This window comes from Tachysurus fulvidraco, chromosome 1 (assembly GCF_022655615.1).
Source record: "Tachysurus fulvidraco isolate hzauxx_2018 chromosome 1, HZAU_PFXX_2.0, whole genome shotgun sequence".
NCBI lineage: Eukaryota > Metazoa > Chordata > Actinopteri > Siluriformes > Bagridae > Tachysurus > Tachysurus fulvidraco.
In genome coordinates this window covers 15,692,753-15,708,809 of record NC_062518.1, presented here as the reverse complement: position 1 = coordinate 15,708,809, position 16,057 = coordinate 15,692,753, and the positions used below count along the sequence as shown (strand labels likewise).

At 41.2% G+C, this 16,057-nt stretch overlaps 1 protein-coding gene across 1 annotated transcript; it reads right to left on the bottom strand.

The window, feature by feature from the left end:
• Nucleotides 1–74: 74 nt before the first annotated feature.
• Nucleotides 75–13,301, bottom strand: adgrg7.1 (adhesion G protein-coupled receptor G7, tandem duplicate 1). The gene is made up of 16 exons (XM_027168666.2): nucleotides 13,255–13,301; nucleotides 9,804–10,859; nucleotides 9,155–9,247; nucleotides 8,074–8,177; nucleotides 7,793–7,933; nucleotides 7,016–7,107; nucleotides 6,412–6,539; nucleotides 5,801–5,917; nucleotides 4,093–4,244; nucleotides 3,857–4,012; nucleotides 3,327–3,439; nucleotides 2,336–2,658; nucleotides 2,164–2,245; nucleotides 1,243–1,401; nucleotides 963–1,122; nucleotides 75–488 (listed from the first exon to the last, which is right to left on the bottom strand). Exons 1-16 carry the CDS (start codon nucleotides 13,283–13,285, stop codon nucleotides 324–326), a joined length of 3,072 nt encoding a protein of 1,023 aa, XP_027024467.2. The 5' UTR covers nucleotides 13,286–13,301; the 3' UTR covers nucleotides 75–323.
• Between the last annotated feature and the right edge of the window lie 2,756 nt (nucleotides 13,302–16,057).

The following is a 16,057-nucleotide window of genomic DNA, read 5'->3' as shown; positions in this document are numbered from 1 at the left end:
TCATGATTCAGTACCGAATTCTCCACAAAGCCAAGGTTCGAATCGAGTAGATCACGTTCGACTGGTTTGACCTTCGACAGCCTCAGAAACTCTTTCTTTGCGTGGACGATGTAAAAGCGCTACCGTGGCTCAGCCGATGTTTTTCCAAGCCTCGAGGATTGACGTGATGAGATGCTTTTCTGCTCGGCACGGATGTAAAGAGTGATTGTTTGTTTTGAGATACTGTAGCTTTCCTGTTTCCGGACGTTCGTCTGTGAAGGACATCTTGGTGTCGACATCAGTTCCGCAGTCCTCTTTATATTCGTTTCTCAACTCTACAGATTTTAAAGTTCAAATGTGGATATGTAGTTCTCTTCAGGATCAGCTTCTTTTAAAACCCACAGTTCAAACGTCTTCCTGTGTCGAGCCGGGACATGGTCGAGAACAATGAGGGCTTTCTCCTTAAAGACCGCCGTCCTTAAGGTGAACAACACGAAGATCTGGATGCCCTTTAGATCAAAGAAGAAGGTTTGTTTCAATAAGAGCTTTTTAAGAAGAGTTACCAGGAGGCTGAAGGCTGAGGATCCTTCAGTAAAGAAAACCCTGACATGAGCAGGAACCTGCACAAGGAACCATTAAAGTTACAACATCTCAGATTAGGATTTGGATGAAATATCGTCTATTATTTATTGTATCATCGCACAGATATAGCAGGAAATGTGGTGCTGATGAGAATGTTGTCTGATGTTTCGCACTTGTTTCTTAAGTGATCTATAAACAAAGTAATGGCACCCTGTAAAAGGCACCTCGGTCAACTGGTTTTACCTTTTATGGTGAATTGTGGGCGTTGCGTAAAAGCAACCTTTGCACATTTCGTCAGGATTTTTTTCAGTTTTGCCCAAAACAACATGAACACGTGACTTGAACAAGGCAATCTGCAATGGTAGAGAAATGAAATAAATTTTATAATCTGAAGCTCAAACCTGCGTGGTGTTACAGAGACAGAAGGCGAAGCTGAGGATCGTATGCATGATGGGATTCGTTTCCAGGAGCAGGAAGTAGCCGATCATCCAGGACACGCCGAGCACCACGGCCATGGAGATGCAGCCCAGCATTTTGTTGCGTAGAGGAGTGACCTGTGAGCTGTGGGAAAGACGAGCTGGATATTAAAGCTCACTTTTTACCTACAGAGGAAGACTGAGAAACATTATTTAGCCTTAGACTGAAGACATTTGTCATTATTATACACACACACACACACACCTGCTGAGGTCAGGGTTGATCCTGCAGGTGGTGTATGAGAAGTACAAGAGTACAGCGATGTTAAAGAAGAGCATTACAGCGACAGGTAGCAGAAAACCCCACAGCATGGGCTTCGTCGCATCAAATCTTTTCTGCTGATCCACTGCAGCCAGCCAGCAGCTACACACACACACACACACAAAATTTAGAGATACTAAACAGACAATGAATAGAAAATGACTTTTATGTCTGAAAAAACTGATTGTCGCTATATTACAATACATTCATTAATTTTCTACAACTTATCCGAACTTCTCGGGTAACGAGGAGCCTGTGCCTATCTCAGGCGTCATCGGGCATCGAGGCAGGATACACCCTGGACGGAGTGCCAACCCATCACAGGACACACACACACTCTCATTCACTCACACACTACGGACAATTTTCCAGAGATGCCAATCAACCTACCATGCATGTCTTTGGACCGGGGGAGGAAACCGGAGTACCCGGAGGAAACCCCCGAGGCACAGGGAGAACATGCAAACTCCACACACACACAGAAGGCGGAGGCGGAAATCGAACCCCCAACCCTGGAGGTGTGAGGCGAACATGATAACCACTAAGCCACCGTGTCCCCCATTACAATACATGACATGCATAAATATTTTATTTTTATTTTATATAAATTATTTAATTCTGTAAATGGGTTTTTTTTTTTTTTTTTTTTTGCCTTTTCTCATCACCAAAAGTCAAACTTTTGAGAGTGGAAAAACAACAAAAAAAGTGTTACTTTCTCAAATTAAAAATCTAAATTTTCTGACTTGCAGAAAACGTAACCAGAGAAATACTGATTGAATAAATCAAATTGAATTAAATATATAAACACTGTAGAAATAACTGTCCGGTGGAGTCCAGCAGGAAGTTAAGCACAATATCACTCACACAGCTTCCTGTCTGTAGTTTAATGGGTCTTCAACCCGGTAGCTGATTCCTAAAGAGATTCCAACCACCACCGCAGGAAGACCTGGAGATGGAGAAGACAATTTCATACTCTGAGAATTCTAGTTTACTTCCTGCCACATCAGCACACGTGTGTTAAACTGCCGTCTCTCACCCCACCCCATGACGACAGACAAGGTCATGAAGTATCGCGGTGGCCCCGAGATGGTATTTTTGATCAAGAGGAAGATGTGTGCGGAGTACAGAGTGCTCCAGGTGAACGTCGCTAACAGGAAGTAGTGGAGGAGGACGGCGAACGCCGTACATGGCCCATGGTCTGGCTTTATATAGAAATCAGACACAGGGATGATGTTCTCTTCAGGAGGATTAGAGCTTGAGTCAAGGTTCTGAATCCCAAAGATGAAGAGGAGGTAGACGATGAGCATACACACACAGATGCTGACCAGGAGGATGGTAGGACTGGACCTTCTTGACTTTCTGTGTGGGGGATCAGAAATCAGCAGTCAGTAAGGCAACATACATTTATTAAAAAAATATTTGTGGTGGTTTTCACCTCTGGTTTTCTTGTCAGTGACAGTGATAATGTCAGAGACAGAGAGAAGACAACGAGAAGAGCCATAGGCATGTTTGAAATAAATGAACTGCTTAAAATGGAAATAAAGTGCAGATCTCATGATTTTGGACGATTCAGATTTTCTGTACACATTCTTACCCAGGATCAGGAACTGACATTAATGTGTCATGTCATTTTCTACCGCTTATCCGAACTACCTCGGGTCACGGGGAGCCTGTGCCTATCTCAGGCGTCATCGGGCATCAAGGCAGGATACACCCTGGACGGAGCGCCAACCCATCACAGGGCACACACACACTCTCATTCACTCACACTCACACACTACGGACAATTTACCAGAGATGCCAATCAACCTACCATGCATGTCTTTGGACTGGGGGAGGAAACCGGAGTACCCGGAGGAAACCCTCGAGTCACGGGGAAAACATGCAAACTCCACACACACAAGGCGGAGGCGGGAATCGAATCCCCAACCCTGGAGGTGTGAGGCGAACGTGCTAACCACTAAGTCACCATGCCCCCGGTAAAACAGTCTAAATTAGTCAAATGCCTTTTATTTCACTCCGCTCACCTGGTCAGGATCTGGAAGATCACGGTGATGATCAACCCCACGACAGACATAGCACAGCCGATTAAACTGACCATGGCTAAAGCTTGGCTGATTTCAGGATCGGACCGGTACGTCTGCATAAACAACCATTAAAGACACGTGATGATGTTGAATCGACTCATTTGAATTCCAGCTGTCATAACAAACACTCCTCAGAGTCAATAATGATATTAAGATTAGATATCAGATGCTGTACAGTACAGCATCTGATATTTAAATTCACGACTTATTGCTTGACGTAATGTCACGAATGATCTAAAACAAATCGAATCGAAAAACGGCGTGTCGGCTGTGGTAGCCGACGCACTGCTGGATTTTCTGGAGGCTTTGCCTTTTATGGAGATTCCGAGGTGTGACAGGATTTGGTACGTAAATATGAACATTCGGTCGAGAACAGTAAAAGATTGTAAAAAAGGCTGCAACAGGAGCACCGTTTGGTGTCTTATATCTTAATTCAGGAATTAGTGCTAATGATATGAATCTATTCTCACCATCAACATGGCGAAGTTGGCAAATGTTGTGGATCTTTCACATTTACAGGAATGTTTATTAGCATCCACGATTTTTTGGCAGCCTTTCGTACTCCAGTCGTTCACCCCGTAGTCCCAAATCACGCAGGCGAAATCGTGGATCGTACGAGGCGCTTCCTGCAAAAATGCATCAGAACTGTGAACTGTGACATCACACCATCTCCTGTACAAGTCAACGTTGAGGTAAAATCTCGTACCTGGTTCGTCATCGTGAAGTTAACATTCAGGGCCTTGTTCTTAGCCACGTGTCCACTTATCACTGGTCTCTTGAGGTTCAACGAAGGTTTGAAGACCTGGGATTTGAAGAACTGATCATTATTGTAGAGCACAAAGCCGATTTTGTCCGTGCCTGTGAAGTCAACAAAAAGGAAAAAAAAAAGGAAATGGAAAAGGAACTTTAAAATTTCAGCAAGATACTAAATGTTCTTAATTCTCTGTTCCTGTGGGAAACTAGGATAGACTGGTTTGAACATGAAGTCTGTCAGATTGAAGTTATCAACTGTTCAATGTTGGAGTAAACTGCAGTCTAAAGCCATATTCATGGTTTCTTTTGGTCCATCCTTAGCAGCAGATGTAGGTCAGTGTTGACTATGACCCATGAAATGTCTAATAGAAGAAGATTACTTCCATAACTGAGATCACAGTGCAGGGTTATCTGTGGTACAGCCCCTTGAAGCAGAAAGGTTTAAAAGAGTGGGAGCCTAGTTGTGCTGAGACTTTAACCCCTGACCTGTAACCCAGAGCCTAAAACTTCGAGCCACTGTTGCTCGGATAACAGTTTAGATCAGGTCTCTGTGAGCCGACATGTGAGCACATGCTCTGATCTGACACTGAACGGCTGAGTGGGATCGGACGTCGATGTGCAACCCTTAAAGTCCGAGCGCCACAGTGCGACTTTATTTAACTGACTTTTATACTTCATACAATGTGACCTTTAAAGGTGGGGTCTCCGATGTTTGAAAGCCAATGTTGACATATAAAATCACCAAAACATACACGCCCCAACCCAAATGGGTCCCACCCTTGTATAAATAGCTCCGCCCACACGTACATACGTAACCCAGGTAACTAACAGAAAGAAATGTGTCTTTATCATAGCAACAATAGAAGAACAATACGATTGCAGATAAACAAACAAGCAAAAATGACACACAAGCATAATCATGTAAAGGACAAAGGCATATATTAGTTCTGTGTAACAAAGCAAAACCAACGTTACTCACCTATCGAGAAGGAAAAAAGCGCCTCGGCGTCTTAAGTAAAGTTGGCCACATATTCACAGGTTGGAGTTTCCCGAGTCAATAACTCCTGAGCTAAACGCTGTTACTACACAAAACGCGGTTGTAGCTGCCTCTCTACATTACTACGATAGAAAACAGGTGTTATTTGTGTAGTAACAGCGTTTAGCTCAGGAGTTATTGACTCGGGAAACTCCAACTTGTGAATATGTGGCCAACTTCCTGCTCCTTCAGTTCTCTCCAGCGCTGGAAAGCTGATCCTATATTAACACGTCCTACTTCTTGCCTTATCGTAATCCTTTCTTCTCTTTCTTTCTTTGTTTTTATCCTCCATGTCAATGTTAAAACCGCTTTCTGCTAATGTCACACATGCGCACTGAACACTCTCTCCGCCCATATTGACAAGACCCGCCCCTTTCTCCTCATTGGCTACACGTTAGTTTTGTTTTTGTTTAGTTTTCAGCCAGACTCAGTTTTCTGAAGCATTTCTCAAAAATCGGAGACCCCACCTTTAAGTGTGTATTAAAGCCCAGTATTCCCAGTATATTGGACACAATTAACTTCTTGGCTTTATCCAGTCAAAGTCACAGTAAACCCGGAGCTTATTCCAGGGAACACTGGGTGTGAGGTGAGAACACTGGCCTACCGGTGCTGTACAATAACATACCTTGTGAAAGGCTGACGTTCATCTGGACATTAAAGGGAAGACTATTCGGAACATTGAAGGAGTTATTTATCTTTATTCTGTTGGCTGACAAGCTGTTCGCATCTCCAGTATTTAAAGCTATTGAGAGAATTGAATGAGAAAAGAAGGGGTAAAAAAAAAAAGAGAATTAAATGTTTGAGATGGAACGTTGGGTTTAGATTGAGTTCCAGGGAGCTTTGTTACAAGTGAAGATATACACAGAGGGAAAAATTGCATTTTAAATAGAATTTGAATCGAATTTCACCAAAAATAAGTGAATAAGAATTTCTAATTCTTGAATAAATAAACAAACAAATAAATAAATATTTGTATTTATTTATTTAAGATTATTGTTTGTGTGTGTGTGTGTGTATATATATATATATATATATATATATATATATATATATATATATATATATATATATATATATATATATAAAAACTATTTTTTTTATTTATTTTTTTAAATGAAATGAAACCTTGGACAAACAAGTTATTTTACTCAAGCAATAGATAGATAGATAGATAGATAGATAGATAGATAGATAGATAGATAGATAGATAGATAGATAGATAGAAGCCGCACAAACCTGAATAAACAGTAAATTGGATTTCTGAACTATTGTACATGACTGATTGGATGGCGATGTTCGGCTGTACAATCTGTGATCCACTATCATTTTGTGTGAGGGAAAAGTTCTGCAATGTCCGGGTGAGACTGAAGATAAAGAACACACACACACACATGCACACACACACACACACACACACACACACACAGACTGACCTTGTTTCTTCTAGCTAAGGTTACATAGTGTATTTACTATACTTCCTGTCACATCCTGTCCATTTGTTAGATCCTGTTGTGTGTTTCCTTTTGCTTTTTTTTACTCCATTTATATTTACAGTTAAGTTTGTGTATGATCCAATTACCATCAGTTCCTGTTCTCCTTTTCACCTATAGTCATTTTGCCACTAGCCTCGTTTTCCTCCCTTCTGATTTTTAATTAGACCAAAAAATATCTGAAAAACATAAACAAGCCTTTCTGTCCTGATGATTAAAAACGTCTTGCTTTTTAAAGAGCTACAGGCTCCATAAATGCTCTGCAAACTTCTTAAAGTTCTCAGATTAGCCTCAGCAAACTCTTCCAGATGAAGATGTTCAGTTTAGTAACGAATGCGTTAATTCAGTACCTGCTGATGGACTCAGGAGGGATGTTGTTGAACTGCTCACTGTTAGCGTTAAGGAGCTGGCTAACTGTGGTGATAGAGGCAAGGTAAATGTCCTGATAGAGAAAAAAACAAAAAATACTATGGCTTATTAGGTGTATCAGTTGGAATATACTATACTAAACAAAATTGGATAGAAAAAGGTTAGTTCTTTTCGTCAGTGGTATAGATGATGATATAAACTGAAGTTTTTCTCAATTTAATGTGTATATTTAAAAAAACAAAAAAAAACTCACAGTTATGAAATCTGGTTAAACTCTAATATGTTTCCTTAGATCGTTAAATTATATAGACTATATATAAATTATGTATTTTAAATTCACAAAATAAAGCAAGACAAATCGACCGTTCATTTTCATCACAAGCTTCAGACTGTGGTTGTTGGTGACTAGATGTGGCCGTGTCCACATCAGCAACACGACAGGTAAAGAAAAGATCGACTTTCTCCGAAACACCGCTTCATCTCATGTGATATCCCTCCAGATCGCCAAATCTCCATCCAGAAGGTTTCATTTTTAGGGGCAGGAGAACTGATGTGGAATAAACATTATTACCATGGCAACCTGTAGTAGAAACAACTACTGGAGACGCCATACTACAGCGACTGGCAAGTTTTTTTTTTGTAGTGACAAAAAAAATCATCGTACGTGTGGACGGAGCACAAAAAAATTGCGTAATCAAGAATTCACCCAAGGTCTACATCATGTGGTGCAACATTGCGGTCGATGAAATGAGCCATACCTGAGGGCTGCTTGCGTTTTTGAGCAGACTGCTGACTATCTTTGCAGCCATGCTGATGTTTTGAGAGGTTAGCTTCTCCGGTTTGGACGTGAGGATTTGGGTGCTGGAGGCCAAAGTATTTGTAGCAGAATAGGCTAAAAGCTAAAATAAAAAAAAATAAATAGGACTTCATTCAACTTCTAAAAACTTGTATCTCTCATGTGCCTTCAATGTTAATATGAAACATTGGAAATATGGAGTTTTTATGTGGAAACACATAATAAATGCACTAATTTACTCACATCTGTATCGATTTTATCAAGGGTCATTTCACAATTCAGCGTTTGAGATATAGAAAAATTGTGAGTTACACTCAAGCACCAAGCTGTTTTCGTTGGAAATCCGGCTTACATGGTCAACAAACAGAGAAAAACAAAACTGTAAATCTGAAATTTATCAGCTAAAAGTTTTAATAAAGTGATATTAATAATAATGATTATAATAATAGATGCAATCAGCAATTAACGGGGCCATGCACTTTCAAATCCACTGGGAGCATCAGCACATGTTCCTGGGGAGACATACTAGATTTAATTCCAACAAATGTATTTCTTCACGATTGTTTGGTGACAATCAACACTTGTAGGATTACATTATGAACAAAATTCTTTACATTCTGTTTACTCTTGATGTCTTTTTTCATGTTCGATCAAAATCAAGATTTACGTATATGTTTCATATTTATGTTTTAGACTTAACATTTAAATATTTATATTTATGCTTAAGATTAGCTTTTAAGATTTAGATTTAATCTTTAGATTTAAAATACTAGAAAATACCAAAGCAAAACATTTATCTGATCCCCAAACCCTTTAATGAAATGTCTTATTTAACTACATTCATTTTCAAAACAATTAACTCTTGAAATAAATAAAAAATATTCATTTACCGAATGATTAATTTGTATTTATTTTTTTGTTGTTGTTCTTTGTGAATTGCTTCATTCATTCATTCATTCATTCATTCATTTCCTACCGCTTATCCGAACTTCTCGGGTCACGGGGAGCCTGTGCCTATCTCAGGCGTCATCGGGCATTGAGGCAGGATACACCCTGGACGGAGTGCCAACCCATCACAGGGCACACACACACTCTCATTCACTCACACACTCACACACTACGGACAATTTTCCAGAGATGCCAATCAACCTACCATGGTCTTTGGACCGGGGGAGGAAACCGGAGTACCCGGAGGAAACTCCACACACACAAGGCAAAGGTGGGAATCGAACCCTAACCCTGGAGGTGTGAGGCAAACGTGCTAACCACTAAGCCACCATCCCCCGTCCCCCTTGTGAATTGCTTGACCACTGAAATTCTTTACCGTTAATCTTTTCTGAAGGACACACATTTTTCGAGTAGGCCACTTGTCCAATAATCGTCTTGGGAAACATGTCTGTTTCATTACAGAAATTTTCTGAGGGAAAAGACAAACTGTAATGTAAAACATGGCTCAAATATTTTCATTAACAAAAAAAAAAAAAAAAAAAAAAAGAAGAAAACACTGCTCAAAAAATGAAGAGTCATAGTATCACCCCAAGGAAAACCCGAAGGAAATCAACGTGTGGAGAAGCAAGAGCGACTGAATCATTTTCACCTTCTTTGAGGTGCACAGAAAAGCCAACCCCTTAAAAAGGGAATGGTTTTTCACGCAGTTGCAGAGAAATTGAATTTCAATAGCACTTTTAACAATGGACAACATTGCCTTAAATATTGCCAAATTACCATGTTCATTTATACAATAGAATAAAACACAACAAGGCGTTTTATTCGTTTTCATCCCACACCATTTTTGAAACATTTGTTGTTGTAGTGTTGTGGAAGTTAGCTCCTATTAGCACTTCAGTTTACTGCTGGGACTGACACTGAAGACTCCTTTATACCTCAACTAAAGGTTACTAAACATTTTTACACTTGATTAAAATAACTTTTTTTCTATTGTAATCAGATGATGGAAATGAAAAAAGACATACCGTTCTCACAGAGTTGCCCGGTCAAATTATCGGGACAGATGCACAAATTGTTCGTTGGTTTACCACCATTCTGACACAACAGGTTCAATGGGATGTTGGTCACCATGCTGCTGGTGATGGCGTTAGTGCTGATCAGATTGGTTGTAGGCACAACAGTGGTAGTGGTATTGTGGGTTAGAGCCACAACGGTGCTGGTGGTAGTGGTGGAGAGATTGGTTGGAGCCACAACGGTGGTTGTGGTAGTGGTGGTGAGATTGGTTAGAGCCACAACGGTGGTGGTGGTAGTGGTGGAGAGATTGGTTGTAGCCACAACGGTGGTGGTGGTAGTGGTGGAGAGATTGGTTGGAGCCACAACTGTGGTGTTGGTAGTGGTGGAGAGATTGGTTGGAGCCACAACGGTGGTGGTGGTAGTGGTGGAGAGATTGGTTAGAGCCACAACGGTGGTGGTGGTAGGGGTGGTGAGATTGGTTAGAGCCACAACGGTGGTGGTGGTAGGGGTGGTGAGATTGGTTAGAGCCACAACGGTGGTGGTGGTAGGGGTGGAGAGATTGGTTAGAGCCACAACGGTGGTGGTGGTAGGGGTGGTGAGATTGGTTAGAGCCACAACGGTGGTGGTGGTAGGGGTGGTGAGATTGGTTAGAGCCACAACGGTGGTGGTGGTATTGGTGGGGAGATTGGTTAGAGCCACAACGGTGGTGGTGGTAGGGGTGGTGAGATTGGTTAGAGCCACAACCGTGGTGGTGGTAGCGGTGGTGAGATTGGTTAGAGCCACAACGGTGGTGGTGGTAGGGGTGGTGAGATTGGTTAGAGCCACAACGGTGGTGGTGGTAGGGGTGGTGAGATTGGTTAGAGCCACAACGGTGGTGGTGGTAGGGGTGGTGAGATTGGTTAGAGCCACAACAGTGGTGGTGGTATTGGTGGGGAGATTGGTTGGAGGCACAACTGTGGTGGTGGTATTGGTGGTGAGATCAGTTGCAGCCAGAACGGTGGTGGTGATATCGGTGGGCATGGTGGTGTCCAGACTGGTGAGAGTGATGCTCCCACTCACTGCCATCACTGCATTTACAGAAGGCAAGAATAAACATGACGCTTGGTTCCACATCGCACTTCTACATTCTGTAAAATTTTCTCTTCTCTGAAGCAAAGTAATTCTGTTCCAATCACCATTAAAGACCTCATATTATTTACTAAATGGTGAAAGTTTGGTTTGTCTGTTCAAGTTCATGCTAGTCTGAGTGATGCTAAAATCATTTACATGTATTAATGCACGAAAAGTGTTAAACATACATGAATGCCAACCTTAACAAACTATTCATATATTACACCAATATGATGTGGAAAGTTTTTATTTATTTTCAACTCTCCCAGAAAAATCTGTGAAATCCGGTCTCTCTATAAATGTCTAGCTACTGTAGCTAAGTGAATGCTAGCTAGGTTTTTGCTATTTACACATGCTGTCTTACACATTCAGTCAACTGCTGTTTTGCACAACTCATTACATACTTCATACAGGGCTCTCAAGTTTTGAAGACAGGCAAGCGTGACATCTACAACCCCCACCCCACACCCACACCCACCAAAAAATAAATAAATAAATAAAAACAATGGTCGGGGAGTTGTTTTGTTTGGTAAGTATCACTGACCGCAATTTAACCAAATACAAAGTATTTGTTTAATGTCCATTTATTAATGTGTGTGTGTGTGTGTGTGTGTGTGTGTGTGTGTGTGTGTGTGTGTGTGTGTGTGTGGGTGGACTCCTTTTACCATGTGTAATGTTGCTCCCATTTAAAACAGTTCAGCACAAGCTCAGCCATTTTTAGGGTCATGATTGAGGACAATGTCCCGTCCAGAGATAAACTGTTACGTGTTGAGGTTTTGTTCAAACCGACCATCGAAAATACCCTCTCTAATGAATATGTTTTTTTTCATTGGTTGTTGCGTTAAATCTTACCCAGATACAATAGTGCTATTATCTGATTGGCTATTGTGTAGCCTCTTTTTTTTTTGATTGGCTGATAAGTGTCAGGCTCGACTAAGAACTCCAGTGGAGACTCGCTTGATTGTGCGGTGCGGACTGATACGTTTTGGGAGCTGTGGCATATTAAATATATGATAAATAATCAAAAAGTTTTTCTGCGTGAGAAATACGATGTGTGGTGAAAAGACCCAAATGCGTGACTGTCACTCTCAATGTGTGACACTTGACAGCCCTGTTCATATAACTGCTGCTATTACTGTATATTATGAGTTCATTCCTGTACTGTTGCATGTACTATAGTATATACAGTATGTACTTTGGTCAGCGCTGCTTTTTTGTGTATTGTCTTGTACTGTTTTGTATTGTTGTTGTTGTTGTTTTTTTACAGTCTTTTCCTGTTAGCACCAGTTTTCACAGATGTATTTTTATGTGGCTACGACTAACTTAACTTAAGTCCTTAGCTCTGTCTGTGTTCTATGTAGCACCATGGTCCTGGGAAAAACGTCGTCTCCTTTCACTATGTACTGTGTCAGCTCTATATATTTCATTATGGACTGCGTCAGCTATACTGTATATAGTTGAAATGTCTAAAAGCTTCTTGACTTGACTTGAATGTTACCCTTTCATCAAGTTTACATAGGCAGGCAAATGAGTCCCAACTTTGCATATGGACACAATCCATATGCCCTGAAGGCTAAAACTATTTCTTTCTTCTTTGATTTCCGGTAAAGATAATTATGTTTAAAAAAAAACAAAACAAATTAAATCACAATCGTCTTTCCTGTGAGCTGGCAACATTTCTAACACGTCGGATAAACCTTGTGCGAAACCCGGAACCGGATTTTGAAAAACTTGAAGAGTTTACATTAAATAGAATTTATTTTTTAAATCTAAAATAAATAAGAACAAACTGATCTAAGCTAATGAACGGTTTTCTATAACAGGCACCATGTAAAACCAAACCATGATGCACTGCGTAAGTATTCGCCCCCTCTTTGTCCACATTTTGTAGTGTTATAACCTCCAGGAAATAAACTTCGTAGTAATAAACATGTCCTATAATTTATATACATACATATATACATATATGTAAAAATTATATATTTTTGACCATAATTTTACTAGACATTTATCTACCAGTTGACAATTTTAAATTTGAACTGAGTAAAAAAAAATACATAAATGTAGTAATAGGAGTTTTTGAATTTGCCTATTTGTGAGATATTTTAATTTTAATGAAAAATATTAATCCCTGGATTTTTTCAGGAACTTCAAGAACAGTTTTTTGGTCCTGAACTTTTTTGGTTTTGTTTCTTTGGTTGCGAAGGCGTACGGCTTCCTTGCCATTAGACGATTAGTTAAGGAACGAGCTCCTCTAGGACTACATTGTGACCCGTGGTGCGATGGGATCGGTATTACATAGTAAGGCTGTTATAGAACATATAATATATAATATTGAAGAATAAGACTTACCTAAAGTAAGAATTAACAAGCAGAGGTCCATCGTGTTGGACAGCCGGTAGTGGAATCCAGTACTGAGGCTTAGTTAGAAGTCCTACGCTTATAACAGTAGTATTTTTGGCAATGGAACAACTATTTGCATTCTATGGATCGAGATATGCAACAGAGATAACGTGGAATTTCGTGTCAGTAAGTTGTACAACATAATGTTAGTTAAGAATTTTGTTTTCTTCTTTAGGCAAAACAAAAACGAACAACTTTGGAATATTTATTTGTAGCTTTAGTTTTAAGCTGGTGCCGGTTCAGATGTTCGGCCCACGTCCCTCTAATGCACTTGGGAATAAGTTTGGAAACCTTTTCATGGATTTTCTTGTTTCTTGCAGGTTCCACCAGTTGAAGGTCAGTTCATTTTGAGGTTAATAAATATAAATTAAATGATGGTAAAATAATGTTCAGCCTTTAAGTGCTAAAACATTGGTATTGTGAATTGAATAATGACAGCTTTTGAAATGTGTTCAGGATCTCAGTGCGACCTCGAATTGCTATGATGGCGCCAGCAGAACTACACTATCCGTCATTTACATTTACATTTACAGCATTTGGCTGTAAATGCATTTGGCATTCAGCAGTTGGCATTTACTGTACACCGTCAGCTCCGGTATGCTTCATGACACATATTTATCCATCCATTTTCTGTATTGTTTATCCCAACACACACACTACTGACAAATTAGAAATGCCAGTCAGCGTACTGTACAACGGCCCGGGGACGAAATGCGAACTCTGTACATGCAGGATGGCCACTAATCCCCGGAGGTATGAGGCTAGAGTGCCTCGGTATCACTTGCGATCTGTGTGGGTTTGTTTTTAATAATTACATGTTAAGTTCGTTGTGTTTTTTTATTTATCTTGCAAATCGACTCCACCTGCAGTCCGTGAGATCACTGCGAGGCAGGTTCACACAACTGACTGTATACACACAGATGGGGGGCACGGTGGCTTAGTGGTTAGCACGTTTGCCTCACACCTCCAGGGTTAGGGGTTCGATTCCCACCACCGCTTTGTGTGTGTGGAGTTTGCATGTTCTCCCCGTGCCTCGGGGGTTTCCTCCGGGTACTCCGGTTTCCTCCCCGGGTCCAAAGACATGCATGGTAGGTTGATTGGCATCTCTGGAAAATTGTCCGTAGTGTGTGAGTGAATGAGAGTGTGTGTGTGCCCTGCGATGGGTTGGCACTCCGTCCAGGGTGTATCCTGCCTCGATGCCCGATGACGCCTGAGATAGGCACAGGCTCCCCGTGACCCGAGAAGTTCGGATAAGCGGTAGAAAATGAATGAATGAATGAATGAATGTTTGATTTATTTGTTGATGTCACCCCGTTCCTCCACCGCACTCAAGAACCCAGCACTATATATAGATACATTTAACAAACAAATCTAAATTTGATCTCTCTGCTTCTAAGGTTTAGTGTGGTGTGTGTTCTGAGATGCTTTTCTCCTCACCTCAGTGGTACAGAGTTGTCATTTGAGTTACAAATGACAGTCTTCCTGCTGGCTAAATCCAGCCTGCTTAATCTCCACTGAGCTCCTTCGTCAGCGAGACATTTCCAGGTTGTTTTTTTGGTTTTTTTTGCTCCAGTTCTGTGTGAATTTGAGCCAAAAATAATTGTTCCAGCTCTAGAGACTGTTACCTGTGAAAACCCCGAGAGATCAGCAGCTTTTGGCACCAACATCTGTGCCACAGTCAGTGACTTTTTGTTCCTTCATGAACTTAAGTGCTTGATCTGTAGCTGCATGATTTTATGCCATGTGCAGTAGTTAATGCAGATTGTACCATCCATCCATCCATCCATCCACAGAGATTCTAGCGGTTATCCTTGAGACTTGTTCATACTATGGACAATCGGCCTAAATGGTCTTTAGATTGAAACCCCCAAAGCTCGGGGACAACATGTAAAACTCCACACGCAGGGTGGAGGTACAGTAGGAATCAAACGGAGCAAATACGCTATCTCTCTCTCAGAATATACCTTCTAACCAAACATCCTGCCCTCGTGTAACGTTCCTGTCATATTTTCCATATCTTGTTGTTTGCACATGAACAGTTGAACCGGTTCATTGAGAGTTTACCAAAACACGCACGTGCAGGTGGGCGGCGAGTGTGTTGTTATTAGGATGAGTGTACTCGCTGATGAAAGTAGCACAGCCGTGGCACTGACCCAACATGGGAACAGGGACAATCCACTTATAATACATTATCACGCATTAGTGATCTCCACCTCCTGCCTCCACCTCATGCATGTGTGTGTGTGTGTGTTTGTGTGTGTGTGTGTGTGTGTGTGTGTGTGTGTGTGTGTGTGTGTGTGTGTGTGGCAGAGAGGAGGGGGAAGACGTAACTATTCATGGGTCAGCACCGCTGGTATGAAAATCTCCATCATCTTCAGGTTTATTCTGGGAAAACAAGCTGAGTGCTGAGCTAATGGTCTGACATCATCCCAACGCCAGCGTGATTGCAGGAAGGGCACGTATGCCGAAACACACACACAGGTGCAGCGAGGACACCTGTACTCAATTAACTCACTCTTTGGCGCACATAAAACCCACATACACAGACACACAGAGCTCAGTCCATCGGTTCATCTAGCCTCACTAACCCATAAGCATGCACTTCCATGGCAACGAGCGCAACATATAGTTTGTGGACTGAGATTCTTGCATATGCATATGTCTCACCATCATGTATATGGACTTGCCAAGCCATGTTTTACACACACACACACACACACACACACACACACACACACACACACACACACAC

What these genes read in the sequence shown, in the direction of transcription:
- adgrg7.1 (XM_027168666.2), bottom strand. Translation starts at nt 13,285, where the DNA reads ATGGACCTCTGCTTGTTAATTCTTACTTTAG. An exon ending in CGGGCAACTCTGTGAGAACG is followed by an intron (nt 9,248 to 9,803) that starts GTATGTCTTTTT and finishes CTTTTCCCTCAG; the next exon opens with AAAATTTCTGTAATGAAACA. An exon ending in AAAACGCAAGCAGCCCTCAG is followed by an intron (nt 7,108 to 7,792) that starts GTATGGCTCATT and finishes TTTCTCTATCAG; the next exon opens with GACATTTACCTTGCCTCTAT.